Here is a 26,543-nt window from a genome sequence, read left to right on the forward strand (position 1 = left end):
ATTCAGCTCTGCTTCTTCTGTGTTGTTGGGAGGGGAGCATAGGGCTGCAGCACCTCCCAGTTGCCTCTTATCCAAAGGGAAGCATCCAGCCAGGACTGTGACAGCAGGACTCGGGGCTAACGAGATGTCATGTGCTCATCCTGGCTTTTCTTCAGCTTCGTCTTTGCTCCTTGAGCTCCATCTCTGTGTTTCTTCCTACCTTGTCTCTTCTTGGACATCCTTGGCACTCTTTACCCTCTGATCTGGAAGTGTCCCCACGTGATTCTCCCATTCTCCCCTTGCAGAGCACCGTCCCCACAAGGAGATTGTGGTCCTGGGCCACCTCTCAAGGTTGGATTCCTCTCCAGAGAATCTCCAGCTGTGGTTGCAGAGGAGCTGGGCAATATGATTTGCCATGTTTTGGCTGTGGTAGCTGGACCAGGAGCTGTGCTGAAGGCACAGCTCATTGCCCATGTATTCCATCAGTGACAAAAGCTGGTGAATGGCTATGATGGGGGGCAGGAAGCAGTTCTTGTGGTGATGTGACAGTGCAAGTACAACGGTGCTGCCTCTCCAGAGCCTTTGGCAAGAGCTTGCACCACGAACAGAGCTGGCACCCTGGTGCTCAAAGGCAGAGAGGCTAAATAAAAGCATTTGACATGTTCCTACATGGCACCAAGTGTAGCACCTGCAGAGCCCCTGGTTCAGCCCAGTGAGTGCTGGCTGCGAAGTATCTCAGTGCAGTCCTGCCGATGGGACTACAGTTCTTATAGCAGGTTATCAGTGTTAATTAAGACAATAACTTTTGGATGGTTTTGAGTTTTGTTTGTTTGCTTGCTTGCTTGCTTGCTTGCCTAAGATGTAGCTGCAAAGTTGTTCTTTTTGTGACATTAAAATGATAAAAGTTTGCATACGTGGAATTTATGTTCTTTGAGGTTTTTATATATTTCTTATATACAGCCCTGCAGCAAATGACATCCTCAAATTAAATCAGTAAAACACTGTGTTGATCAATACCATGTCGTAGAGGAACCTAAATAATAGCGATAATAGTGAGAAATAAAACTCCAAGCACGAGGACCCCTCGCAGCTGCTGGTTTGGTGCCAGCTCGGCGCGGCGCTGTCCATGGTGCTGATCCTTCCCGCAGCGCCCGCGGCCCCGCTCCCTTTGCCGAAGGCCGCACGAAGCACGGCCCGCGCTGCCCTCTTTAACTCTGTGCTTTCCGTTTGACAGAAGGACAAACGCGACACTTCCAACTTCGACAAAGAGTTCACCCGGCAGCCTGTGGAGCTCACGCCCACCGACAAACTTTTCATCATGAACTTGGACCAGAACGAGTTCGCTGGCTTCTCGTACACCAACCCGGAATTTGTCATTAACGTGTAGGCAACGGCACGGACGCCGCCTCCCTGCTCCCGCAGCCCCAAACTCCAGCTCGCCCTGTAAATATCACACCAGTCTTCCGGGATCAGCAGTGCGTACATCCACACCCCGGCACGCAACGAGCGCTTGTTGTAGGAGGCCTCTGTGTGTGTGTGTCACCCGCTAGCTTGGTTGCCCTTGCTGGAAGCGCGCGGGGTTTTGAGTCAACAAGCAGTAATATTCCTAGGAACTGTAGTTGGTGGTGACTAATAGAGTTTTTAAACAGAAATATACCAAATTGCTACAGTCTTTGTAATTTTCGAAATCAGATGCTGAAATTCCTGTGAACTTAGGTATTCACAAATTGTTGCCATTGAATGCTAAGCATGGTTGATATTTTAAACCATTGTGCTGAAGCTTGCAATGACTGTGAACGTGTCTTAGAAGAGCCTTTTGTTTGAGACATGGATACATTTGATCAGTGTGGAAACCTCTGCTTGTAGACATCTCTCAATGCCTTGTACATGCGGTCACACCGGCTCACCAAGGCTGTCTTCCTCCCCAGCCTGCTGTAAGCGTGCGTTCCATCACATCCCTCCTCTTACTCAGGCATTAAGACTACAAAATGAATTCCATTCATGTTCTTGTAAATCAGAGCAAATCTTTTTGTAAGTGAAAGGTAGGATTTTTTTTTTTCTTAACATCTGGAACAGTTTGCAGTTTTGATATACTCTGTCAGCACTCCCATAAATCTTTCTCCTGTTTTTTTTCACAGACACTGTCAAAAATTAACAGCTCTGTAAAGGATATTAATATTCTACCAAAACAAAACACATTTATATTCTCCGTTTACCAACTGAAAACACGCCCACTTCAAAGGGGCTGTACTGAGGGCTATTTATAAAGGTAACTTTTATACTTTATACCCTCTGCTACTATCTTAAAGGCTCAAAATCATGAACTTTGCAGGCATCTCGGCTTACCAGATTTCAGGCAAAATTCCTGGGGATTTTGTTCAGTAACCCAGGGCCTTCCGTATCGTTTCAAAAATCCCAGCCCAGAGGATACTGCTGTGCTGCAGACACATCTCCTGTGGTGCTGCCTCGTTCCCCTTCTGGTGCACGCGAGTTTGGTTGGTTTGCAAACCAAGCATGTATATTCTTTCAAACCTCGACCAATTCTAATGTAAATACACATTGCTTCATGAATACAGGGGAAAAGCGGGGGTGGAATTTTATGAATCATAAGGAATCCTATCGAGGAGATTCTGGTTTGTAGATCTTTTGTAGACATCCAACTCTACCATTTGCAATTATTTCTTTCTTCCAATGATTCCTGAAATGAAAAGGCTGCTGGAAGCTGGAGCTGTGCGTGGCCGAGCCCGGCCCTGCTGCACGCTTTGGGATGTGTGAGCTCTGTCTGGAGTTCAGGTGCTGACCTGTGCTCAAGAAAACCAAACAAAACACAGCAAAACTGCAAATTGTGCCAGATGTGCAAGGGAGCTTATGGGCAACCTTGCATCATGCTATGACCAGGGCGGTGAGAGGTAGCTTCTGATGGGAGTGCTCATAACTCCAGCACACGTCTCAGAAGACATCTCACCATCTTCTGCAGACCACAGTTGATGTTCAGAGCATGTACGTTACTGTAACTTTCAAGTCTGTTCCTGCAGAATTAGTATTCCTTCAATGGTGAATGTTTCCAATTTCTATACCTTCAGCTCTGAGGATGCTCCCATGGTGCAGTCGCTCAAGGGATGCTGTGGTGCTGCGGGCCTGACCCCATGAGAGCTGCTGCAGAGGGAGGGATCCCACAACTTGGGGCTGTGTGCCTGCTGCAGCCACACTTCTGTACGAAGCAGCTTTTCTTCAGCACTATGTCCAGGGTAGGGTGCAGGGTGTGAGCATTGCTGACACTGTTCACTCTGTTATGTGCAAAGCTCTTAACTTAAAGTTTATTTCCAGATAATCTGATTCTTCTGTGCAATCTACCCTGCACAGATGCTGGGATCTGTGTGAACTCCTCCGAGGAAGGGTAGAGTGGCAGTGGCTGAGTCACCTCTTGCCATAATTTGATGATTTAATCTTTAGTGCTGGATGGAGAAAGCAGTACTCCAGGAAGAGATTCATATTCAAGAGCCTTCAGGAGATGCTGAAAGGCACCGGGTGCTCTGCCACTGACACTGAGTGGGGTGTGGGTTGCCTGGGGGGACTCACTGTGGGGCAGGGACAAAACCATCTCCAGTGGCTGCTCTTCCCCACTACTGCTACAGAATAGGAAAGGGTTGCATGGGGCCAGGGTGTGAGGGCTGTGAATTATATCTGGTGTGCCATGTTCTTAAGGTGGTGTCAGAGTGGCGAGGTTCTGGCACTGCTGCCCAGAGAGCTGTGGGTGCCCTGAGCACCTGAGCAGCCTGAGCTGGCGGGGGGCAACCAGCCCACAGCAGGGGCTGTGAAGTCCCTTCTAACCCAACGGTGCTGTAGTAGTATGGTTCTATCACCTGGAAATTTCACCTAAGGCAAGGCAAAGGGCTGTAGCTGCTTGTCCTGCACTGCTGCATCCGGCAGGCCATCCCAAAGCACAGCTGCAGATGGAACAGGGGTCTGCGGGCTCATAGAGACAAGGGAGCACAAGGGAAGGGGGAAGTGACATGGAGCAGGGCAGCAGGGACTGCCCGCAGGCAGAGGCAGCAGAGAAGCTGTGTTGGGTCCCAGTCTGGTCCCAGGAACAAATGAAGAGCCATGATATCTAGCACACAGTGCCAGGCTGCAGGGTCGTATCTGGAGTGTGGAGCTGACCCATACGAACCCAACGTGCTGCAGCTCCTCTGCTTTTGCTGTCTGTGGAACTTGTATCAGCAAAAGCAGCAAGAAGCGTCTTGCTCCATGCAGGGAAGTGTCATCCAAGCTGTTTATTTCTGATCACGTTCAAACTGGCAATTAAAACAAGGAGGGAAAAAAAAAAAAAAAATGTTTATTGTTGAACAGTTTGTGTTTGTGAATTTGATTTCACCTGCAAGTATTTGATGACTTTTCTACATCCTAGACTACCTGCTGTGTGTTTGTCGAAGGATTCTCATAAAGACCTCCTTTTAGATGGGCATATACTCTTTATTCTATTTGCTGCATGTTTGAAAAACAAAATAAAATATATAATTTTAAAGAAACCTTGTGCAGTTGCATTTCTTTGCCTGCAGGGCTCAGTTCGTGCTGGGGAAGGGTCCCAGAGGGTGACTGGCGCTGGCTGCTGCCCTCTGGTGTGGCTCCAATGAGCAGATGCTGAAACCTTGCAGCATCTTTGTAACAAAGGTGCAGATCTGTACAGATAGAGAGCATCACCAAAAGCCCAGGAGCGTGGTCCAGGACTGGAAACCTACAGCAGAAGCTGTACTTAGGGATGCACACAGACCACAAGGAAAGGAAAGTGTTGGTTGTTTGGCTTTTCAGCTATTTTCTGACTAAGGTGGACAAGTTAACAGTACTGCAGTGCTCTTTCAAGCACCCCATGAGCACTCCATGGCATCACAGCATGCAGGGGGTCTGGGGGCGACTTTGGGGCATGCAGGTTCCCATCTCTCCCTGCTCCCCAGCAAGAGGTCTGAGCATTGTGGTTTGCTGTCTCCGCACACACACAAAGGCTGATATCTGGGGTGAGATTGGTTAGAGGAACACTCCAAGGTGACTGGCAGTGCCAAAGCCAGTCCAAGGGCAAAGCTGGGGTGTGACTGCAGCCAGGAGAGCAGGCAGGGACAGATGGGGGCCACCAGGGCTCTGTTGGCCATCCCTGCATGTGTGGCCACCAGAGGCTGCCCCAGATGGCGAAGGGACAACCCCTCAAAGTAAGAGAGTGCAGTGGGATGGGGTGGCCAAGGGTTGGGCTTCTCTCCTGTGACCCCAGTACATGATCTCAGCAGGTGCAGTGCCTGCAGTGGTGTGCCCATGTCCGGCATTTTGGAAACGCTCCTGAGCTTCAGTCATTCTGGCTTTTGCAAGTGAAACGTTTGGTTTTGTGACACTTTCCTTAATTATGGGAGCTAATGACAAAACCATTGTGACAAATGACTCAGCTTTTGATAGTGAAGTTAATTAATTCTGAAGTTAGAGTCTCCATCAGAGTATCTGGAAAAACCCGATTAAGAAGTCTGCTTACCCAGTGTGACGTGGCAAGCAGAAACCTCAGTCCCTGTGACAGCCCAGGTGAAACCCTCCCCACCGGGGCCAGGGGGCGATTCGCTCAGAGCAGGGAGAAGAAAGGCTGAGCACGAGCATGGCAAATGCCTCCCTTTTCTCTATCCATCAAAGGCATCTGGGGGAACGCGGCCTCATTAGTGTTTGAATGAGTGACCAGCAGCAGCTCCGCGTTACACGCTGACCTTCAAGAGCCGTCTCCCTGAAGCCATCTTTCATCTCTTGCATTTGCATTACAATCCTGTTTGCCTCATTATTCGTTATCCCCTTCTTCTTCAAAGAATTTAAATGGAATCAATTAAATTGTGGTGGGTTGGAGTAGCAGCAAACCTTCTATTGGTGCTCGGAGTGATCCGGCTGGATTCAGCCTTCAAAATACCTCTTAATCTACCGCTATTTGTTCCTTTGTTACTTGTATGCTACAGTTGCCTTACAGAATCCCTTTGATCTTCCTCCCTCCCACCCGTCCCGGCACACCACGCTGCTCTCCCTGTGACCTTGGGAATGGGATTCCCTAATCCCTTCCATGCCCTGCGGCCAGGCTGTCCGCTTTGGTGCTGCTGTGATGGGAAGAAGCTGACCTGTACGTTGTTCCTGGAGCCCGCACAGAGCAGCTGAGAACTCTGGGCGCTGGCGTGGAATTTGCTGCCCCGTGTCATCCGCTTCCCTGCGCCAAGCTTGTTTTGTCCTTCCAGTGTATGGGAATGGGGTAAAAAAGAGGCAGTTGTGGTGCATGCCAGTGCATGGGAAAGCAGAGGTGTGGACAAAGCAACATGGCCTTCAGCATGCAGCAGCTGACGGCTATTCACCCGCGTCTCCAGATAGTCCACATGCCTCTCGTTTGCCCATGCATGGCCGTTCCTGCATAGCCTGTGCATGTTCCCATGATAGGCAGCCTTAATAAGAGCAGGTTTCTGTTTCTCTCCCCTGCTATTTTTATTGCTATCAAACTGTAGGAAGCCCAGCAGGGAGCTGCAGAGCCGGTAGGCAGCTGCACAGGCGGGCAGCGCATGAGCCGGACGCACTGCAGACAGGGGGCTGCTGCACCATGAATACGTCCCAACAAGGTCCTTATTTCATGTCCCCCTCCCCATGTCTAGGGTGGCCAGTAGCAGCTGAGCCAGTGAGGCCACAGCACAGAGAAGCACCCCAAACCCAGCTGCACGCAGGGTAGGGCTGCGCCAACCTCACTGCTGGGTCCCGTTAGCACAGGACTGCACTCAGTGCTCCCAAAGCATGTGCAGATAAAAATAATCCATGTGTAGGAAGGAGGAAGGATGAACCCACTAGTAGGAAGGGGAAGGATGAAGCCATGTGCCAAAGGGTCTGCAGCCCCAGCCCCTGGGAGCTCGAGGAGCAGGAAGGTGCAGCTAAGGCAAGGTCAGAGCTCAGCAACGTGCTGCATTGCTAACAACCTCAGCTCACCATGGATCAGCATCTCTCTTCCTTCAAGGAAAGAAATCTAATCCAGTGAGGGATTATTTCTGACTACCTTCTTTCTGTCACTTTGCCAGTTTAAAAGCAGCAGAGCTTTCATCACTGGATTTGGAAGGACAAAGCCAAACCGATCTTGGTTTAGGACATTTTTGTCTGCAAGGACAGCTTGGTTTTTTTTTCTGCACGACTCAAATCTTTGCAGTAGACTCTGTATTCTGTTATTTATTTCTGCTTTGCCCAGCTCAGAAGGGCACAGGCCCACAAGCAGTTGCCTGCTGACGGACGCAGCAATGAGCTGCAGAGAGCAGCAGAAGTGGAGCTGGAGGGGACAGGGATGTGCCATCACAGCACTGCCCTGCAGAGCCTGAGCTGTGTGCCAGGGCAGTAAGTTCCCTGGTCCTTGTTGGCTTCACAGCCCCTTGCACGTTCCCTAGGACCCCTGTGCTGATGCAAGGGGCAGAGCTCCACACTCACTCCTGGGTCTGGCTCCACCGTGCAGCAAAGATTGGAAGGGTGCAGAGCTTGGCAAAGGGGGTCCCATCCAGGGACCACAGCAATTCGAGACGTGGACTTTGATTCTGTTGGAGCTCGCTTTGTTAAGAGCCTAGGAAACGGTACATGTGCACCCTGCACACACCTACACACACGATGTTAAAATAACACAATTAAGGCTGCAAAATCCCCCACTCGGAATGCAATTTGCAGCCCCTTCTCTGTAGGTGTGAGATCTTTTTGCTGCCTCTCCCCGGGGCAGCTGCCCGCGTGCAGGACGGGGGCTGTGCAGGGTGCTGCTGCAGGGCCGCAGGCAGTGGGGGGTGACGTGTGACACGTTGCTGAGGCAGCATCCCTGAGTGGCACCCACCAAGAGCTTGGGTGGATGCTTCTGATCAAGCTCCCCAAGGGCCCACCTCTTCCTCCTCTTCAGAGGCCAATGTCCACCGTTCTGTCCCGCTAGTGGAAGTGCAGGGGGGCACAGCTGCACTGCAGCCTTCCTGCTCAGCACGGCAGCAAACACAGCGCAGGGCCTGTGGCAGAGCAGCGGATCAACAGCCATCGCAGCAGCACACGATAGCATGACGTCGTAATTAGAATGCCCCACCTAATGAGTATGCGTAAAGGAGGTGATCTAGGGTTGTGGAAGGTTCTTAATTTTCACACTTCTCAATGTCTCAGTACTTCATTTTTGGTAACCTTCATAGTTTTCTGTTTGCATTTTGGAAGTAAACAGTTAGCATTTACACGGAGGTGAGTACAAATGGAGCTGGGAAGCACACGCTGTGGGGTAAATCATGCGTTATCCTGTCTCACACGAAGCCCCTCAAAGACTATTAATCGGAGAGGTGGATATGTTATAGGGCTTCTTCAAAAGGTCGCATGAGTCATAAGCTCATCCAGCTGGCTGCAAAAATGTTTGAGAGAGATGAGGAGACAGCAGAGAGAGAGAGAGGGTTTTACTGCAGGCAAACAATGAGGAGCGTGATGTGGGAGACACCCCCGGGTCTAATGTCTGTTTCCGGGCCCCTTGCTCTGCTCGGGCACTCGGACAGGTGATGGACACGGCTCCCCCGGGGGCAGGCAGCTGTGCTGGGTGCGGGAGGCGGCTCTTCTGTCGGGGGGAGCCCGGGGCATCGCTGCGGTGCCCCCGCCACGCACGCAGGTGCTCGGATGGCTCTCGGAGCGATGTCCCGGGGGGGACAGCGGCTCCCGACGGAGAGGTGAAGCGGGGCCAGAGGACTCCCCCCCGGTTTCGCCCCAGCACATCCCCTCCCCCCCCCCGCCCCGGCTCCGTCCCCAGCGGGAGGAGGTTTCCCGGTGCCCCCCTCCCCCCACACCACCCCCCCCGGCCCGCCCTCCGCTGCCCCCCGCCCCCGCCGCCCCCCGCGGCTGCCTTGGGCCGGGCGGCGCGGGGGAGGCGCCGCGAGAGGCTCCGCGCTCCCCGCCGCGGGCGCACGGCGGAGCCGCTCCGCTCCGCGCCGCCGTCGCTCGGGCCATGCCGGCCGGGAGCCCCGGGGCTCGGCGGCCCCGCGCTGCGCCGCCGCGGGGGCCCGGCTCGGCGCGGGCCGCGGGGGCATGAGGCGCCGGGCGCGGAGAGCGGCGGCGGGCGGCGGCGCCGGCCCTTCCCCTGCGAGCCGCCGCCGTAGGATGAAGCAGCATGAGGATGTGTGACAGAGGCGTCCAGATGCTCATCACCACGGTGGGAGCCTTCGCAGCCTTCAGCCTGATGACCATCGCCGTGGGCACCGACTACTGGCTCTACTCGCGCGGCGTGTGCAGGACTAAGTCCGGCGGCGACAACGACACGAGCCGCAAGAACGAGGAGGTGATGACCCACTCGGGGCTCTGGAGGACGTGCTGCCTGGAAGGTACCGACCGCCCCCGGCCGCCCACCGGGGCCCGGCCCAAGAAGCTCGGGGGAGGGCAGGGGTGCCCCGGACCCCCGCCCCACGTCCGGACCCCCCGCCCGGAGACGATGCGCTTGGCGGTGCCGCGCTGCGGGCGGGGGAAACTTTGCGGGAGGCTCCCGCGCGAGGAACGCGGGGTGCCGGGGGGGTTCCCCCCGTGCCGGGAAGCGGTGCCGGCTGCGGGCGGCCGCGGTGCGTACCCCGAGCGGCGGGGCCGTGCGGCGGGGCCGGGGCTGGGCGGCCACAGGTCCCTCTCTCTCCGGGCCCCGGGGCTGCTTTAACGGGAATCGAGCGGTGAGCGCATCTCTGAGCCGCTCCCGGCGGGGGCTCTGCGGGCACCGTGTTCGCGACGAGGGTAACGCGCTTCGCCTGCTGCCGCCCCCCGGCAGCGGGGCCGGCCCTACCCCGCCGAGCGGCACGGCGTCCTGCTGCTGCCCCGCCGCTGCTCTGCCCTGCGTCCCTCGGGGACCGCGCCCCACGGCCGCCCCCCCGCCTGCCCTCACGGCTCTGCCTTTGCAGCGGCAGCACCCTCTGTTGTCCTGCAGCTCTGCCCGCTGCTCCGGGGGTGCCGTCAGCCCGAAGTTCCCGGCTGAGATTTGTGTGAGCACCAACAGGCAGCGCTCAAACGTGAGCCTGAGTGGAGTCCAGGTGCTGGCACCTGTGCAGCAAAAAATGGCCGATGGGATCACCCTAACTTTTAAAATGAACGGCAGCAGATGCTGCCCTGCGGGCTAATGAGCTGCACTCTATCCTGCGGCTCCGGGGGTGCCGAGCTCCCCCCACCCCAGGAGAGGATCTGCTGACATGGGGGCAAGCGAGCATAGCACCGAGCTGCGCCCGCCGCCTCAGAAAGTTCTCGGTGAGTCACAGCCACGGCTGCAGAAATACCCTGCGTGCTCCTGTGCTCGGCCCTAGGCCCAATGTAGGCAGTCGAAGCTCTCCTATTGATTCAAGGAGGGTTTGGATCATGCTCTAATTCCATAATAAGTAATTGGCGATAATCTGTCTCCCCTCTCAGGCTGAGCGAGCAGAGGAGGAGCAGACAGGGCTGTGAGAGATGGGATCACTGAAAGCATGAGTAATTTCTAAAATTCTTATTTTTGCTGGCTGTGGTTTTCTTCAGTGAATGTTTTATGTTTCCCTCACTGCCATAAATCACTGCTTTGGAAGGAGCCGGTGCAACCCTGGTCTCCTGGGCACAGCACACTCAGGAAAAGGCTCAGCGCTGAATCACGGGTCCTCACCCTGAGTGCGGCAGAGGAGGGCAGGGGGCATCGAGCTGAGACCTGAGTAGGGAGGTCCCAACTGGGGGTCCCACCCCACCCCAGCCTGTGTTGGGGCAGCACGTGGAGGCCGGGTGCCCTGGTGCTGAGGGACATGTTGGTGCTGGGTGCAGGAACACCACGTGCCATGTTCTGCTCAGGGCCATTCCTGCATTAGGGAAAGGGACTCGGTGGGGAGGGGGAGGGGGGAAAGGGGAAGTCGGGGGAAGGGGGCAGAGGGGCAGGGCAGCTCCTCCTGCTGGCAGGGCCTCATCATTCTGCTGCTTCTGTGCATTCATCACGTCTAGCTTACAGAATAAGGACTGTTGCACGTTGTCAGCCTCTCTCGGTGGTGAACCCGGCCCTGGAGTGCTGGGAGCACGCAGCACCAAGCAGAGCTCTGTGCATTGGGGAGCGCCTGGGCCTGGAGATTCCTGCTGCTGACAGGGGTTTAGCGTGCGCTGCGACAGAGGAATTAAGCGTTGCTCCGCTCCTCGCCTGCCTGCGTGCGTGCGTGCAGCGGATTATTGAAATGACCGAAGCGGCGCCGGGTGCGCGGCATCTCGGTGCTCTGTGAGCCCACAGCAGCAGCACGCAGCCCTGCGTGGGAGCTGCGTCACGTGGCTGCGCTGAGCCCATAGCAGGAGAGGATAAATCTTGAATGAAGCCGCAGCAGAGCTGTGTGAGACACCCACGCCGGCAAACACAAATTAGCGGCTGCCTCGACAGCGAGAGCCCGGGCAGCGCTCACCGCTGCTGTGCTGGCGCAGCCTTTGCCGTACCGTACATTGCAGTGTTTGAGTTGCACGCTGCAGGTTGGGGCCGGCTCCCCGGCATCGGGAGGCAGAGGAGGGGGGATGGCAGGGGTGGGGAGTGCCGTGCTGGAGCGGGGCTGCCCCTTCCTCCTCTGGGAATGGGGAACGAAGTGCTTGGTGCTTCTGGAGCACCCCGAGTGCTCCTTAGCGCCTGCTTAGCAAATGCTCTGGTGTCCCGCTGGCCCCACTTGTCTGTCCATCCTGCTTTCTTCATCTGTCCTGCCGGGATGTGTCTTTCCCCCATGTGCCCTGATGGCTTCTTGTCCTGGGCTTGGATGGATGCAGAGGACACGGTGTCCCTCTTGTCTGGACCATCCCACATTAGCAGCAGGGCCACAGTGCATGACAGAGCCCATTTCTTTCCACTGAACTCTGAGAACTTTTCTTAGGCATTGTTTATCTTACTAGGGGAATTTGGCTAAGAGTAAAAATCACTCTTTTGGATGTTGTCAGTGAGCAGCAGAGGGAGGACCGGGACCTGCCTGCCCCAAGCAATTCCCAGAACTGCCTTCACCTTCAGCCAGGGCCCACACACCGCTCCCACATCTCTGCCCCTCTGCCCCCCCTGTTCTCACATCCCCCTGCAGTTGCAGTGCTGGGAATAAACAAACTCAGTCCCTTCTCCAATATGTTACCTCATGGGGTTCCTGCTCTGCCTCTTGCACTCTGATTCTGACCAGCTTTCTTCTGCGGGGCACCTCCCTGGTGACTGCTCACTGCCTCCCCACACCCCTTCTTTGCTGTCATATCCTGCATGGCAACTGCAGCTCCTGAAGGCAAAGCCTTGGCCATGCTTCTGCAGAATGACTGTGGGTAACTGAACCCACCTCTGCACCTGTCCCTAGCACCCGACCCTCCTCCATCATTCCTGACTATTGCAGTTGGACTTTTCCCTGCCATTTACACCTTTTATCCACGATTAATATTTTCTATAAAGACACTGTTGTAGCCCAATGCTGTTTTAGCAGCAGGTCCCACATAGAAACATCCCATTGGAAGGCAATTCACAATCTCTACAATCTGCTTAATAAAGCATAATACCACTCTTTTACTTCTTCAGAACAGCTAAACCAAACAGCTTGTGGAGCTCTGAATATGTTATGGTAATGCCTTCCTTTGCAGTCAGCCCATACCGCACTGGGAGCAATGCAGCTCTGCTCCCCATGAGGCTGTTCCCACAGCACTGGTGCCACATGCCCCCACCACTGCCATTGCTTGTGGGGATCTTGTAGGGGCAGATTAACCATAAAGCCAGCTGTTGTCCTCCAGAAACTCACCAGATGAATGAAAATTCCTTTTAGACCTTCAGAAAACTCCTTAGCCTGTCCCCCCTGTGCTACCGGGATGGAGTCCTTCAGCCCCACCAATTCCATGTGCACATTTAAGGGCAGCTGTTCAGCATCCTCCCTGATCCCTGTGGAGACAGAGCTGCTTGTCTCCCAGAAGAGCAGTACCTGGTGCAGAAATCGCTGGGTGTCACTTCTGCTTGTGACTGACAGCTGTACTGCTGTCACCCAGCAGTGGTGGGGAGCTCCTTTCTTTCGACACGACTGAAGAATTTCTCCTTGTATTAATCAACCCTGCAGGCTTATTTTAACCGATCCCTTTAGCTCATATGATCAGCCATGTGCATGTGATAACTGCTGTTTCCAATAGCAGGAGTCCCGATTTTGGACTCTTTTAGTTGCAATTTTGAGTCCCTCTCTCCAGCAGTAGCTCAGGGTACAAGGAACTCCTGCCGTGGTTCTCCACCTGCAGGGGTGGCTCTGGCTCTCCTCTCCCCCTGGCTGTGCCCACAGCTCCTCTTGGCTCTGCAGAGCAGAGCTGCTCACACTGAAGGCAGCCGTGGGCAGTAAGCTGCTGCTGCTGGCCAGCCACCAGCTCCTGGAGCCTCACGGTCCTCTGAGGGAGGCCAAGCAGAGAATTTCCCCAAGGTGACAGCAATATTGTTTCTGTTAGAAAGTTATTATCTTTAATTTTTAAAAGCGCCAAGCAAATGTCCGTGAGATTGCAATCAGCCATGATGGAGCACATTTTTGTGCTATTCATTATCAGCAGGTATTTAAAGAGCCGCTCATCCTGTTCCTCTGTCTGGATGCCATCTGTGATGGGTTCTCACCAACACTATGGCTGCCATTTAACACCTCTCCATGGTGCTCACAACCTCACTCGGCTGCACTATCTGCACTGGGGGTGAGTGGAGCAAAGACCTCTGCCCCCATGCAGGGACAAGGAGCTGCAGTGGTGCAACAGAATTAGACACAGAGGCACCTCAAATGGCAGCAATGGGGGAGGGTGAGGAGGGCACGTTGCCCATGCCCTGATGCAGTTTACACGCTGCAAGCTTAACCCCATCCTTCCTGCCCCCAGGAAAAAGGTATGTGGGGATGGGCAGGGCTTGCACCTAGTGCTGGGGGCAGAGCTGGTGCTGGGGACAAAGATGTGCTAGGCAAAACCGCTGAGCGTCAGACTCAGGTCAGACCTCTGACTTGGGCACCCCTACCCTTCGTCTTGTTTAAGGTTATATTGCATAAGCATTCACTATGCTCCTCCAATGGAGATGGCAATCGGACTGCCAGACCCCTGGCCTGCTCCACACCCCTGTGCCTGTACCAAGAGCCATAAGAGCCCTTCTAGGCCAGAGCTGGGCCACAGCGTATCCTGCTGCCATTGGAGGATCCCACTCTGCTCCTGCCCCAGCTCTGCTCTGAGATGGGTGTGTGGAGCAGCGGTCACAGCACTCACCTTGTGGGACGTGCAGCAGCTGTCAGCACACCGCTCCCATCGTCTGGGGCAGCGTGGGGAGCCAGCTCCCACATTGCTGTGAGCAGCACGTGAGGAGTGAATGTATGCTGCGAGCAGCTCGGGAGCAGGCGTTTTATTGCTGCATAGGCGTGGTGCAGAGTCTGTCATCTCGAGAGCTGCTCCTGTTTAATAGAGGTGGAAGGCTGAATCTGAATGAGTCTCAAAGTGTTGTTTTTTTCCATGCAAGGTCACTGTCTCCATTACGGCTGTAAATAACTGGTGATGGCTCACAGAGGCAGCCAGCCCAAGCGCTGGGGCAGCCACCATGATGGTGCCAGGTCTCTGTGCCCGGTGTCTCTGCACTGGCCAGGCAGCAGGAGAGCAGCGTTGCTGCGCAGTGCAGGGTTACATGGCTGCTGGTGAATCACTTCTCTTCCCACGAGCTTTCTGCCTTTCATAATGCGCAGCTGGAAGCAGGTCTGGGTGAGTTCACTGGTGCTGGTCCTAGGGGGGACGCACGGCCCCTCAGCTCTGCTTAGTGGGGTGCTGTCCCTCTGACACAGCCACAGCCCTCTGCAGTGCCCACACTGCTTGGGATGAGGTGTGGTGACACAGCCATGATGGCTCGGTGCTTCTGACACTATTCACATGGATCTCACCATGGATTTTTAATAAACACGAGGTGCACTTTGTAAATAGACATTAACATCTTTTTTCAGGAAGATCAAAATTGCACTCAAAATTCTGTAACTGTGCTGAAATCCCACGGAAGAGAACTCCTTACAGCTGTGCTTGGCTGCATTTTGATTTGGGGCTTGGTACTGGGCTGCAGGTCCCCACATTCCCTCCTCGGGGCTCTGCTCTGCCTGGTGCTGCACGTGGTGTTGTGGCTGTTTATTGAAGGATGAGCACCCCAGGGAGCACGCCATGCTGTGCAGTCCTCCAGCTGTAATGAGGCACGGCTCGCTCCGGGGAACGCAGCAGTGGGCATCCCAAGGTGTTCCTTTGATTTAGAAGACCTGCTGTGATAAGGAGTGACAGTGCTGGGGTGACAACCGCTGTCCTCGCTCCATGCTCATGCCCACTGGAGCTCTGCAGAGGGGACATTCCAGCACTGCCTCCTCACAAGTACTGCTCATGGTGCGAGCCCAGTCTTGGTGGTTCGGGTGCTTTGTGCATCTCCTTATTTGATGATTACGTTCTCTACCAACTATCTGATATAGAGGAGTGTTTTCAAAATAAGTTCAAAGTAGGGAATACTCCATGCTTCATGCTGTCTAACATCCTTTGGACTGGTTGTATGAGAGATGGATGGTACAGAAATACTCCTCATGGTCATTTCCTGAAGCAGAGGCATGCTGTGCCAGCAGTCCCCCTATGCTCGGGCACAGCATTTTCTCAGCAGAATTACTGGACGATGGCTGCAGATCTGCTGGGGGCAGAAGGGGAAGTGGTGCAGCAGTTGTGTGAGGAGAACTGAATGGAACAAATGCTGTAGAGCTGAGGTGACCAGGTGCCCTGATGGCTAACGGGTGCATATCCCAGGCTGCTGCACGTTCATCGGGCTGCACACCTGGCTGTGGCCACCAGGAGCGTTAGTGGTAGAGCAGCAGGGTCCTTCCCTCCAGCACTGCTTGTGCTGGGGCTGCACTGTCCCGTGCTCAGCACCAAAAGGAGCTCCTGGGGGTGGACTGTCATCGCAACAGGGCTTTGCTCCCTGCTGGAATGTGTGCTATGACAGCTGGGTTGTGCTTGCCTCCCTAACCCCTGCAGAATTCACTCGCGCACTGGCTGACTGCATTTGACAGGCTTGAAAATATCAGGGTTTGTTCGCAGTCATCGTGCAGAGAGGCAGGAGAAATTATTATGGCTGCTGAGCAGGTAATGCTGCATGATGCTGTTCTCAGATACTGCATGCTCCTTATCTCCTGACACCACAACCCGCAGACAAAACCCGGCACTGTCGGGCTGCCGCCATCCCCACGTCAGGTGATGGGGAACTGTGTTCGATCACACAGAGAGCGGGGTGAGGCCGCCAGGAGGGCAGGGCAAGGCAGGGAGCGGGCAGGGCAAGCAGCAGGCAGGGGCAGGGGCTGCAGCCCAGCAGTGGGAGGGCCTCATGCATCACTTGGCATGGAGCAGCTCGTGTCCCATGCGGAGCACTGGGGCATGAGTGGGGCAGCAGCTCAGGGCGGTGCAGGAAGGAGCAGTGTGTGACTCAGCCTGAGCACAGTGCAAACAAAAGGCGTGTGAGGGTGACATTCGTGCTCGTGCCTGGAGGATGCTCACTCTTTCAGTTTGTTTGGTAACTGTCCCACTGTTGTACTTTTAGCTCGTGCTGGAAATGTAAAGGGAGGGGGAAGCAGCCTCCCCTCCCCCCCAGAGATTACCAATACTGTTACTGAAGTGTTCCTGATTTTCACTTGTGTTAAGGGACCTTTGCAATGTCCTCGTGTCCTGCACAGTCCCCCAGTGCCAGCACTGCCTTAAGGTGGGCAGGGAGCCCAGAGCACCCTGTGCCACCCAGCTGCTGTCACCCAACCTCTGGCAGCTGTCCGGGCTCTGATGCAGCAGTGGTGGCTGCATCACTGCTTCCAGCACACAGTGATTCAGGGGGTGCTGTGCCCCGGGTGTCTGCTCAGTGTGAGATCTCTTAGGCAAGGGAAGAATCAAGACCCAGATCTTCCACCTTTCAGTGTCCTTCCAGCAACTAAAGGAGGGCTGTTAGAAAGAAGGGGAGAATTTGTAGCAGGATCTGCTGGGATAGGACAAGGGGAAATGGTTTCAAACTGTAAGATTGAGATTAGACATAAGGAAAAAGTGGTTTATGCTCAGCACTGCAAACCCTGCTCCTGGAGCTCAGCCTGTAGGATGTTCCCAATAAATGGGGAGTGAAGCTGCAGAGCTGCTCACCAAGCACTGCCCGGCCCCCCCGGGGCTGCAGCCCTCTGCACCAAACAGGGTTGGATGGGTATGTCTGCTTTCAGCACTTCAGCTGAAATCTTGGAATGTTTCTGTTGTTAGGGAGATGTGAGAAGGAGTATAATAATAATAATAAAAAAAAAGGAGGTGTTTGAGTGGCAGTCCCATATCTGAAGCTGAAGTACTTAGCTTCGAATCACTGTTACGAGAGAAAGAAAAAAGAAATTTAATATCACTTTTGCAAGGAAAACAGCCTGCCGAGCCTCCTCCCGGGCTAAATGTGCTTCAGAGATTGACTGCGCGGCTGTAAAAACTATCGATGAACTGTAAACATGAAAAGATCACCCCGCTCGTGGCCTGTCAGAAGCATTAGGTTGGAAATGCTCTGTGCTCCGCTCCAGCATGACTCACCGAGTCCTGAGCAAATGTGTTTATTTGTAAAGATCCCTCTTTCAGAAATAGTGACCTTTTTAATGCCTCACGCAGCGAGCTCAGAAATTCTAAATTGCCTTTTGGCATCTTCCTGGCCTCGCTGAAGCTCTGGCAGTGCTTTCCGTGGCGATTTACATATTTTTAGCCTTGATGTTCTGCACTGCTTGACTCCTCTGAGGAGCGATTTACTTCTAGTAGCTCTCAAAAAGAGGTGGAGGAGCTCTTTTGGTGCCTCCTTCCCTCCCGCACAGCCCTCCTGCACCAGGTCCCTGCTCGCCCGCGTGCCCCGCATCGGGGAACGACGTCGTGATGGTTTCCGTGCTCTTTCTTGGTGTCCTCTCAGCGCTCCGCAGTTCTGAGCTGCTGATTTAAATGCCGATCCCCTCTCTCCCTTTTGTTGGGTGCGCTTTTGTTTTCGTGGCTGTTTGCATACTCACCGGGCGGCTTTCCGATTGGTGCAAGCTCGTGACTCAGTTGTGAAATTTGGGGGTAAAACACTTAAATCATCCTCTATTCACAACTGTGCTTTTATGCTTAAGCCCGTTCTAACTGCTTGGGCTCATAATTGTTTTTTTCCCTGTGAACTGGCCGGTAAAACTCCTCAAATATACGACAGTGCCTGAACTTCGCTCTGTTTGCCCATAGGAAATGTAATCAAGCCTTAATTGCCGGGACCTGAGCCGCAATTCTTAATATCTTGATCCATTCCCCTTCAGCTGTCAGCGCAGAGCCCGAAGGAGAGCTCCCTGAGCGAGGGGCCGTGCTTCAGAGCTATGAAATTGGCATTTATGGGTTTTGGGGAATTCGCTGGACACTTTAATACGGGCAGAGTGAAACCTCCCGCTTCCATCGTCACGCAGCTTCCTCTCCTACTTGTTATAAACAGGCACTTCAGCAGCCGCCGCTATGATGTGTCCTTTGGTGCAGCTCCGGGGCTGCTCCCTCTCTGTGTTATCTCTGGTTAAACATGTGGCCGCTAACTCACACGGAGGATCCCCAGGAGGTCTGTGTACTCCTGACCTTTGTTTTTCCCACCTCGTCCTCTCTGGATGGGTTTTACCACAGATTTTAGCATTCTAATCGTGTGAATCGCCCCGTAGGTTTCAGAGATGCTGCGTGGGTCAGATGGATTCCCATAAATGAGCTGGTCCTGGCCCTCTGCTGTGTTATCCCAGCTCGCAGCCATGATGTGCAGGCAATTACCGCTCTGCCCTTTGCTCCCTGACGCAATTCCCCCCACCTTCCCACCTTGATGTGGTGCTCCGCTGCACCCTGCCTCCTCCTCCCCGCTTTGTTGCAGGCTTACAGGCTGCGGGGCCAGGGGCAGCTCCGGGTGGGGCTGTGACATGGTGCCCCTGTGCCCCTGAACCTCGTGGCTCCCACTGAAGACAGCCCCAGAGCCACTGTGCTGCAGGGATGTGCAGAGGGCAAAGAGCAAAGGAGAGAAAAAGGCATCGCAGAAACACAGAGGTTGTGCATGAAATAAGAGAGCAGAAAAGGGTGTGAGTTGCAACAGGTTGGATGGAAAGCTGGCAGAAGGCAGCAGAAATGGTTGGGAGGAGCCCCATGGGGGGACATGGGCTCAGATCTTGTCCCTGTGTGTGTGTGTGTGTGTGTGCGTGCTGCAGGAGCGCTCAGCCCCAGCTCCCGCCTGCCTCTCTCTGTCATCATCTCTGAGCTGGTGATTTTTTCAAATTCCTACAGTTGTATTAATTTAAAAGGATAAACTCAATCAGCGAAGCTCATTACTTTCCATCTCGTGGCTTATTTACATGGATTCTGGCTGCTCCAGCCCTCACTTTGCTATCATAGGAACGTCAATTACTTTTTACAATAAAAATCGATGCTGTTGAAACAAGAAATGTTCTCCTACAAAATGCCACAGAGCTGCCTTAGCCCAGCAGTGGCTGCCATGTGCCTCATGGGAGGTGGCTGAATTCACCCTCTCCTTCCCCCCAAGGAGTCATCATGTCCCTGCTCCTACACATGGTCCTCATCCCACTCCACTGCAGGACTGGGCTGGAGGGTAGCTGTCATTGTAGGGCCTCTCTGGTCCCTAACAAGCTCCAGTGATGGAGAAGGAAACCGGGGGAGTGGCCTGGGAAGCAGTTCTGGTGCATTACCTGATTGCTTCTATCGTGAGAACACCAAAGCTGAGCCCTCAAAGAGTGCCAGAAATTATCCATCCTTTTCAAACTTTTTTCCTCCTCTATTATTCAGAATTGTTTTGCTTTTCTGAACTGCCTTGTGTAGGTTGTAGCAACCCCACAGATTCCAGAATGGGAGATGATGAGTCACTGTCAAAATGTAGATTTTTTTTCCTATTTTTTTTCCCTTTTAGCAATGCTGAGGGAATAAAGTCTGTGACACTTGGGCGCTGGCACTGCCTGCAGCAGCAGCATCTCTCAGCAGCCGTGATGCCAGAGCCTGACTGTGCCCATGGGGACACCCAGATCCCACCAGGCACTACTCAGCCCTGAGCTGTTGGGTCATCGCTGGGCATGGGGCTGTCCCTGTGCTTTGGTTGCCCACATTCAAGCTCCTGTCTGAGCCAGCATCTGCCCAACCAGCTCTGCAACCACACTGCTGCCTCTGCCACCTCCTTGCTGTTGCACTCCTTTAGTTTGACTTGGGGATTTTCCACTGTTTTTTTTTTTTTTTTTTTTTTTTTTTTTTTTTTTTTTTTTCCAAAGGGTAAGGAAAAAAAAAAGCCCTTCAGAAAATACATATCTGTGTAGGTGACAGCTGAGACACCAACCACCACCGGGGAGGAGGAGAGGGTGTGAAGGAGGGGGAGCCACATTGCCCTGCTGGGGGATCTGGCACTGGGCCACTGAGGGGAGCGGGGATGCTCAGGGGGGCTGTGGTGCTGGGGAAGTAGTATGTGCCATGCTGCAGGGAACCCATCTCAGCAGAGCAATGTGGAGCACAGGGCTTTTCCCAACCGTTGCACACACTAATCTTAGTTCAGCAGCTCGCCAGCAGGGTTCGTGCAAGCAGATGCCTTGTGAGAAGGTGGCAGGCTGCGGTCTGAAGGACCACAAAGCCTGTTTCAGGATGAGAAAACACCAGCCCTACACCTGCTGTGTCCTCACTGCTTTGCATCGAGTGCAGAGGGTGCAGCTCTCAGGCAGGCAGTTCTCAGCCCGGTGGCACCACGTGAAGCTGGGGAAGGGAAGGAGAAAATGAATCCTTCCAACTCTGCAGGCATCTGGGTGGTGGGTGGGAGGTAAAAAAGAGAAAAAAAAAAGAGAGAGAGAGCTCTGGAATTTGGATTCCTGGAAGATATTTTGGAGTCTTGCTGGGAGCTGGGTGCCTGAGCATCTCCGAGGTGTGTCACAGGCACACAGCACAGAGTGCTGCAGCTGAGCTCCAGGCTCTGTTCTCCTGTGGGTGGTGAATGCCAGAGGGCTCAGGACACCACGGCCGTGTCACTCACACTGCGTGGGTTCAGCCGGATGGGCTGTCTGTAGCTCAACTCCCCGGGTAGTGCCAAGTGCTGGGCCTGACCCGGCAGCAGGACTGTGGCTCCTGCTGGGCTGAGCCCATTGAGGAATAGGCTGGTGAGAGCTCTGTTCTCATTGAAGAGCAGCGTTAGCTCATCTTCCCAAGCCCAAGTTGTGCTTTGCACACTGAGCAGCTGCAGCGATCTCTGAAAGCTGTTTCACTGGATGAAAAATAATGAGGTGTTAAAACCACAGCCAGAGCTCTTTGCTCTTCTGGCTGCTCAGGTGAGGGTCTGTGTCCCTGACTGTTAACACCGCTGGCACTGCGAGAACAGTGCTTCTCCCAGCCCCCTCCCATAGGCCCTCCCTGGGGAAAGGGCTTTGAGGGGAAACGGACCTGAGATAAAATCAATTAATTGCCTTTGCATTCTCTGATAAATGCAGTGCAGAGAGTGCCTACATCGAAATACAAATGAACTAAACCAGCAGCAGAAAGCTGAAAGGAAAACATCGTCCCGGGAGCAGGGGGAGCAGAGGGCAGCATGAGGATCATGTGCAGTGGGGGGCTGCGGTCTGGGGGGTGGCGGGGCCTGAGGAATTGCCTGGAGCACAGGTGGAGGGAATGCAGTCCAAAATGCTGAATGCAAAATGTGTTCCGTGAGTTCATCTCTTCCAGGTTTGCTGTTCCCTACAGGCAGGGCTGCCATGAGAGCAAGTCAGTGGGCAGTGGCTTTTCACAGCCCATGGTCTGGTTCTATTGCACCGCAGTGCTGTCCTGCAGGGCGGAGCAAAGGGACACGGAGCGAGCAGCGGCATGAGGGCGGCTCCTCCCCAGGAGAGATGGGAGTTGGGGGCACTCAGCATTGCATTTGTTTGGAGTTTGGGACATTTTTGGTGTGTCGGGTGACTAAACAGTCACCATGGTAACAGTCATCAGTTAATGAACAGAACGGAGTAAAGGATCCGACATAAATGTCAGCGCGTGAAATAGATGCGGCGGGGCGGCAGCGTGGGGTGTGCGGTGCCATGGCCCATAGGATGGGGCTCAGAGCTGGGGCTGGGGGTGTGGGGGCCCTGAAGTGCTGCCCCTAAGCATGGGCAGCGGGCAGGAACTGGTGCTCAGTCCTGCAGCTGAGCAAAGGCCCTGTGCCAGCACTGGAAAAGTCACTTTTTTGTGTGTGTGTTGTTTGTTTGTTTATCTTCATTATTTTTTAAGTCATTCTCTGTTGCAAATGAAGTGTTTTGGTCGGTCAGAAAGCGCTGAAGCAGAGGTTGCAACTTCAGCTGGGGAGGAGAGTCGATGCAGCACAGCTGTGTGCATCCTGCTGTGTTGTTCTGCTGCTGCTCAGGGCTTCGCTCCTGATGGAGTTGTCCTGTTGGGGTGCATTGGGGAAGGCAGAGCTGCATGGGCAGAGCAGGGCTGGGGCTTCACTGTTGTCGAGGCACTGAAAGTCACAGACAGACTTGTGCTGGAACCTTCCACCAGCTAACCCATCCCGTGTCAAGAGTAGGGATATGTCATGGTGGGACCCGGTGTCAGGGTGCTGGCGTTTGGTGTGGTCCAACAGCTGAGTGACAGCTGAGAAGGAAGGAGAGAAACACAGTGGGCAGTGCGTGGGGCAGAGCATGGCTGATGGGCACAGGGCGAAGGAGATGCAGGAAGGCAGGAGCTGGGAAGGAGGAGGAAGAGGTGGCTGTGCCACATGTGCTGCCCTTGCCTGCCCAGTGCTGCCTACCCCACTGGTGCAGCCCATTCTCAGCTTCCTCTGCGCCCGCAGTTCCCAAAGCAACAGGAGCAGGCGCTTCTCCCTCCGATGCCGCGCCTCTGCTCCGATGACAGCTTGCCACCTCCAGAGCTTCATTGCCAGGCTTTAATTGATGCCTGTCACGATGCTCAGCTCCCCCCAGCCCAGAGCTGGAGCTGATGGGGATGGGGTACGGTAGGAAGCAGCATGCCTTGTGATGGCTTTGGGTAGGCCAGGAGCACGTGGTGCACCCGTATGGGAGAAGAGAGGTCCCCAGAACCTACACTGCCACCATCTGCACTGGGTCAAACTCCATGTGAGCACTAGCTGCTTCATGCAGGAGCCATAACCCAAATGGAGACAGCTGCGGGATCCCTCCTGCCCCACCTTGAGCTTTCACTTCAGAGAAGATAAACTCTGTGCCTCGGTTTCCCCATGCGTAACATCGGGAACAACATTTGTCAACACCTGTGCACGCTCCTGCATTAATGTTTGCTGCTCGCTTTGGAGACAGCAGCTCCGTGGGTCCTGCAGGCTCTCTCCCCGTGCTCGCTCCCTGCACCACTCTGCTGTGCATCACCTGGCAGGAGTGGGCTCATCCTTGGCTTCTTCTTTCTGTGGCACAACCACATCACTTTGGCACAGGAGAGAGCTGAGCCCTGAGTCACAGCAAGGAATGATCCAAATCAAACAGGCAGACACTTAGAGGCGAAATGCTTTTGTTTTGCTTCAGAGGCAGGAGGGGAGGGAAAAGGCCAAAAAAAGAAAAAGAAAAAGAGCCTTTTTTTCCAAATATGAACTGGGAGGCCACCAGGTGCAGAGCATCAGCTGCCCCAGGCCCTACCAGCAGCTGAAAGCCCTGCCTTGTGTCTCCCCAGGAACCTTCCGAGGAGTCTGCAAGAAGATCGACCACTTTCCTGAGGATGCGGACTACGAGCAGGACACAGCTGAATACCTCCTCCGTGAGTCTGCTGCCCCACACGTTGCCCCAAGCCCCAGGGCCTCATCATGGACCCCCGGTGCTGGGATGAGGCAAATCCCCCCCAGCACCTTCTGAGCCCTTTGCTCAAATGTGAGGCACAAAGGTGCAAACTGACAGCTGCTGGGGGAAGGTGAGTGCACACAAGGCATACCCTGACTGAGCAGGGAATGCAAGTGTGCAATGCCCAACTTGTCAGCAAACATCCCTGTGTCAGGCTGGAAAGTTTGCATGGCACATTGGGTGAGCACCACAGGCACAGAGACCCCCCAGCAGTGCTGCAGCACTGCAGGGAGTGCTGTGCTGTGCACCCGCCTGAAGTGGAATGTGTCTAATGGAGTTGGTTTGCCATTTTAGCAGATGAACATTTAAGCTCTTCTCCCACCCCCCTCCCACAGTTAAAACAAAAAAAAAAGTCTATTTTAAAGCCCCCAGAATGGCATTTTAATGGGGCTTCTCTGTATTACTGTGCATTTAATATGGGTCCTAAGAGAGGCATGAGAGCCCAAACCAAGGCACAGCATATTTTAGGTGCCTTTGTTTTAGCAGCAGGGAGGGATTTGCTGCATTAATTGCTCTTTGCAGTCAGTTTGGAGGCTGAACTTCTGAAAGGGTGAACAGAAAGGGCCCCTCTTTAAGTAGTGACTCCTGAGAACTGGTATCTATAGGGCCATAGCAGCAGCCTGTGTGCCAACCTAGGGCAGGCCAGAGCCCAGCAGAGCCCAGGGTCCTTCAGCCTGTGCCCTGTCTTTACGCCACAGGTGCTGTCAGAGCCTCCAGCATCTTCCCAATCCTCAGTGTGGGCCTGCTCTTCTTTGGGGGGCTGTGCGTGGCAGCCAGCGAGTTCTACAAGAGCAAACACAACGTCATCCTCAGCGCCGGCATCTTCTTTGTCTCAGCAGGTGATGGGCTCTGGGCTTGCTGGGGAGCACAGAGGCTGAGGGCAGGTCCGGGTCGCCAAGGCCAGCAGCACAGGGGGCTCAGCCCTGTGGAGCCTGCAATGCTGGGCAGCAGGTGGAGGGGCTGCTGCAGACTTCCTGCAGAGCAGCACCATCAGGTCTGCTCTTCTCTGTGCACAGCTCCCCAGCGCTCCCACTGATTGTCTTACGACAATGTCTTTGTCTCAAGGAACTGCTCTATTCTGTGTTTTTCTTCTCCCCACAAAGAGACAAATTACTCTCCCTCTTCTGGCTGGAAGGAGCCGCTGATGCAGATGAGAAAACAACAGAAAAAACATAATTGATTCATTAAGTAAATACAGAAATGTATTAGCAGCTTCCCAGCCCTGAAGCTCTGCTGGCAGTGCAGAAATTGCCCAAAACCCAAAGAAAAGTCTCTGGGCTGCATCAGGAATTGAGAGCACTTTGCTTCGTGCAGGTCTCAGCTCTGGGAACCAGGGCTGACCCTGTAAGGATGCTGCTGGCCCCATCCCTCTCCTCCTCCCACAGGTCTCAGTAACATCATCGGGATCATCGTCTACATCTCAGCCAACGCGGGGGACCCGGGGCAGAGCGACTCCAAGAAGAGCTACTCCTACGGCTGGTCCTTCTACTTTGGCGCGCTGTCCTTCATCATCGCCGAGATGGTGGGGGTGATCGCCGTGCACATGTACATCGAGAAGCACCGCCAGATCCGCGCCAGGTCCCACTCGGAGCTGCTGAAGCGGTCGGCATTCACCCGCCTGCCCCCCTACCGGTACCGCTTCCGCCGGCGGTCCAGCTCGCGCTCCACCGAGCCGCGCTCCCGGGACATGTCGCCCATCAGCAAGGGCTTCGGCACCATCCCCTCCACCGACATCTCCATGTTCACCCTCTCCAGGGATCCCTCCAAGGTCACCATGGGGACGCTGCTCAACTCGGAGCGGGACCACGGTTTTTTACAGGTCCACAACTCCATCCCCAAAGAGTTCAAGGAGTCTTTGCACAACAACCCGGCCAACAGACGAACCACGCCGGTCTGAGCCCCGCCGCCGGGCACGTGTACAGAGGTGTTTTGTCAGGCTGCATGACATGATCCTCGTGACGGTGTAACCCATGAAATCCCACTTTTAAGGACACCCCAATGAGCTCCCCGTGCCCATTTCCCCGGGTGCCACCCTGGGGGATACCGGGCTGGGACGTGCTGTCCTGGTGGGGACAGCCCCAGCGCCCAGAGGGCAGGTTGGGGGATTCCCAAAGTCACCATCGTTAATGTTGATAATAACCGCAGTGTTCCCTTAGCTGTATGTCCCACTGGAAATGCTGGCGACAGCCCTGTCTGTGAGAACCCCGTCGGGTCATTACTCCCAGCGGAACGCCTGGAGCCCAGAGCTGGCTGCTCTGCTCATGGTCTTGAAACCGCGTCCCGTTGTGGTGGGTGGAGTGCTCGGGATGGGCTTCTTTATGGTGTTTCGTGCATGCATTAAATAGCTTGGAATTCAATTTTGTCATGTCAGGTTGGAAGAAACATCCTTTTGCAATTTTCTGTGGTCATGAAAGGGCTTCTTTCTTTCCTCCATTCTTTCTTTCTTCCTTTTGGTGCATTCAGACCATCAATGGACTCAGGAGCAAAATTTCTCCAATGACTGGTAGCAATTAGCCAGCATTTAATTAACCTCTAACGTTGCAAGAAAACGAAATAATTCCTGAAAATTAATACCCTCACAGCCACTAATTACTGTCTGGGTACAACAGAGGAGGCTACACTTGACCTGGTCACGCTGAGAAGAAGCTGGGATTATGACCAGGCCTCGGCTGTGGTTGGTGTGCTGATGGTGTGTGGTTCTATAATGAATACGACCAGGAGATGAATGGGAAAAATAAAAATAAAGTCATCCAGTTTGGCAAGCAA

The 26,543-nt window shown here is 54.3% G+C and overlaps 2 protein-coding genes across 4 annotated transcripts in view; both read left to right on the forward strand.

The window, feature by feature from the left end:
* PRKCB (protein kinase C beta) overlaps positions 1-4,508 on the forward strand; it is a 78,085-nt gene extending 73,577 nt beyond the window's left edge. For both annotated transcript variants that reach the window (XM_085237371.1, XM_085237373.1), the window contains one exon: positions 1,214-4,508. In XM_085237371.1, the coding sequence (XP_085093497.1) occupies positions 1,214-1,366 (153 nt within the window). In that variant the 3' untranslated portion in view covers positions 1,367-4,508. The remainder of the gene's footprint in view (positions 1-1,213) is intronic.
* Positions 4,509-8,844: 4,336 nt separating this feature from the next.
* On the forward strand, positions 8,845-26,543 carry CACNG3 (calcium voltage-gated channel auxiliary subunit gamma 3). 2 transcript variants are annotated; one of them, XM_085237720.1, is made up of 4 exons: positions 8,850-9,329; positions 23,614-23,697; positions 24,476-24,616; positions 25,163-26,543. In XM_085237720.1, exons 1-4 carry the CDS (start codon positions 9,119-9,121, stop codon positions 25,672-25,674), a joined length of 948 nt encoding a protein of 315 aa, XP_085093846.1. In that variant the 5' UTR covers positions 8,850-9,118; the 3' UTR covers positions 25,675-26,543. The 2 variants fall into 2 exon arrangements, with proteins under 2 accessions (XP_085093847.1, XP_085093846.1); XM_085237721.1 differs by lacking the exon at positions 24,476-24,616 and having other exon boundaries at positions 8,845-9,329.

The sequence above is a fragment of the Meleagris gallopavo genome, chromosome 16 (genome assembly GCF_905368555.1).
Source record: "Meleagris gallopavo chromosome 16, MGAL_WU_HG_1.1, whole genome shotgun sequence".
NCBI lineage: Eukaryota > Metazoa > Chordata > Aves > Galliformes > Phasianidae > Meleagris > Meleagris gallopavo.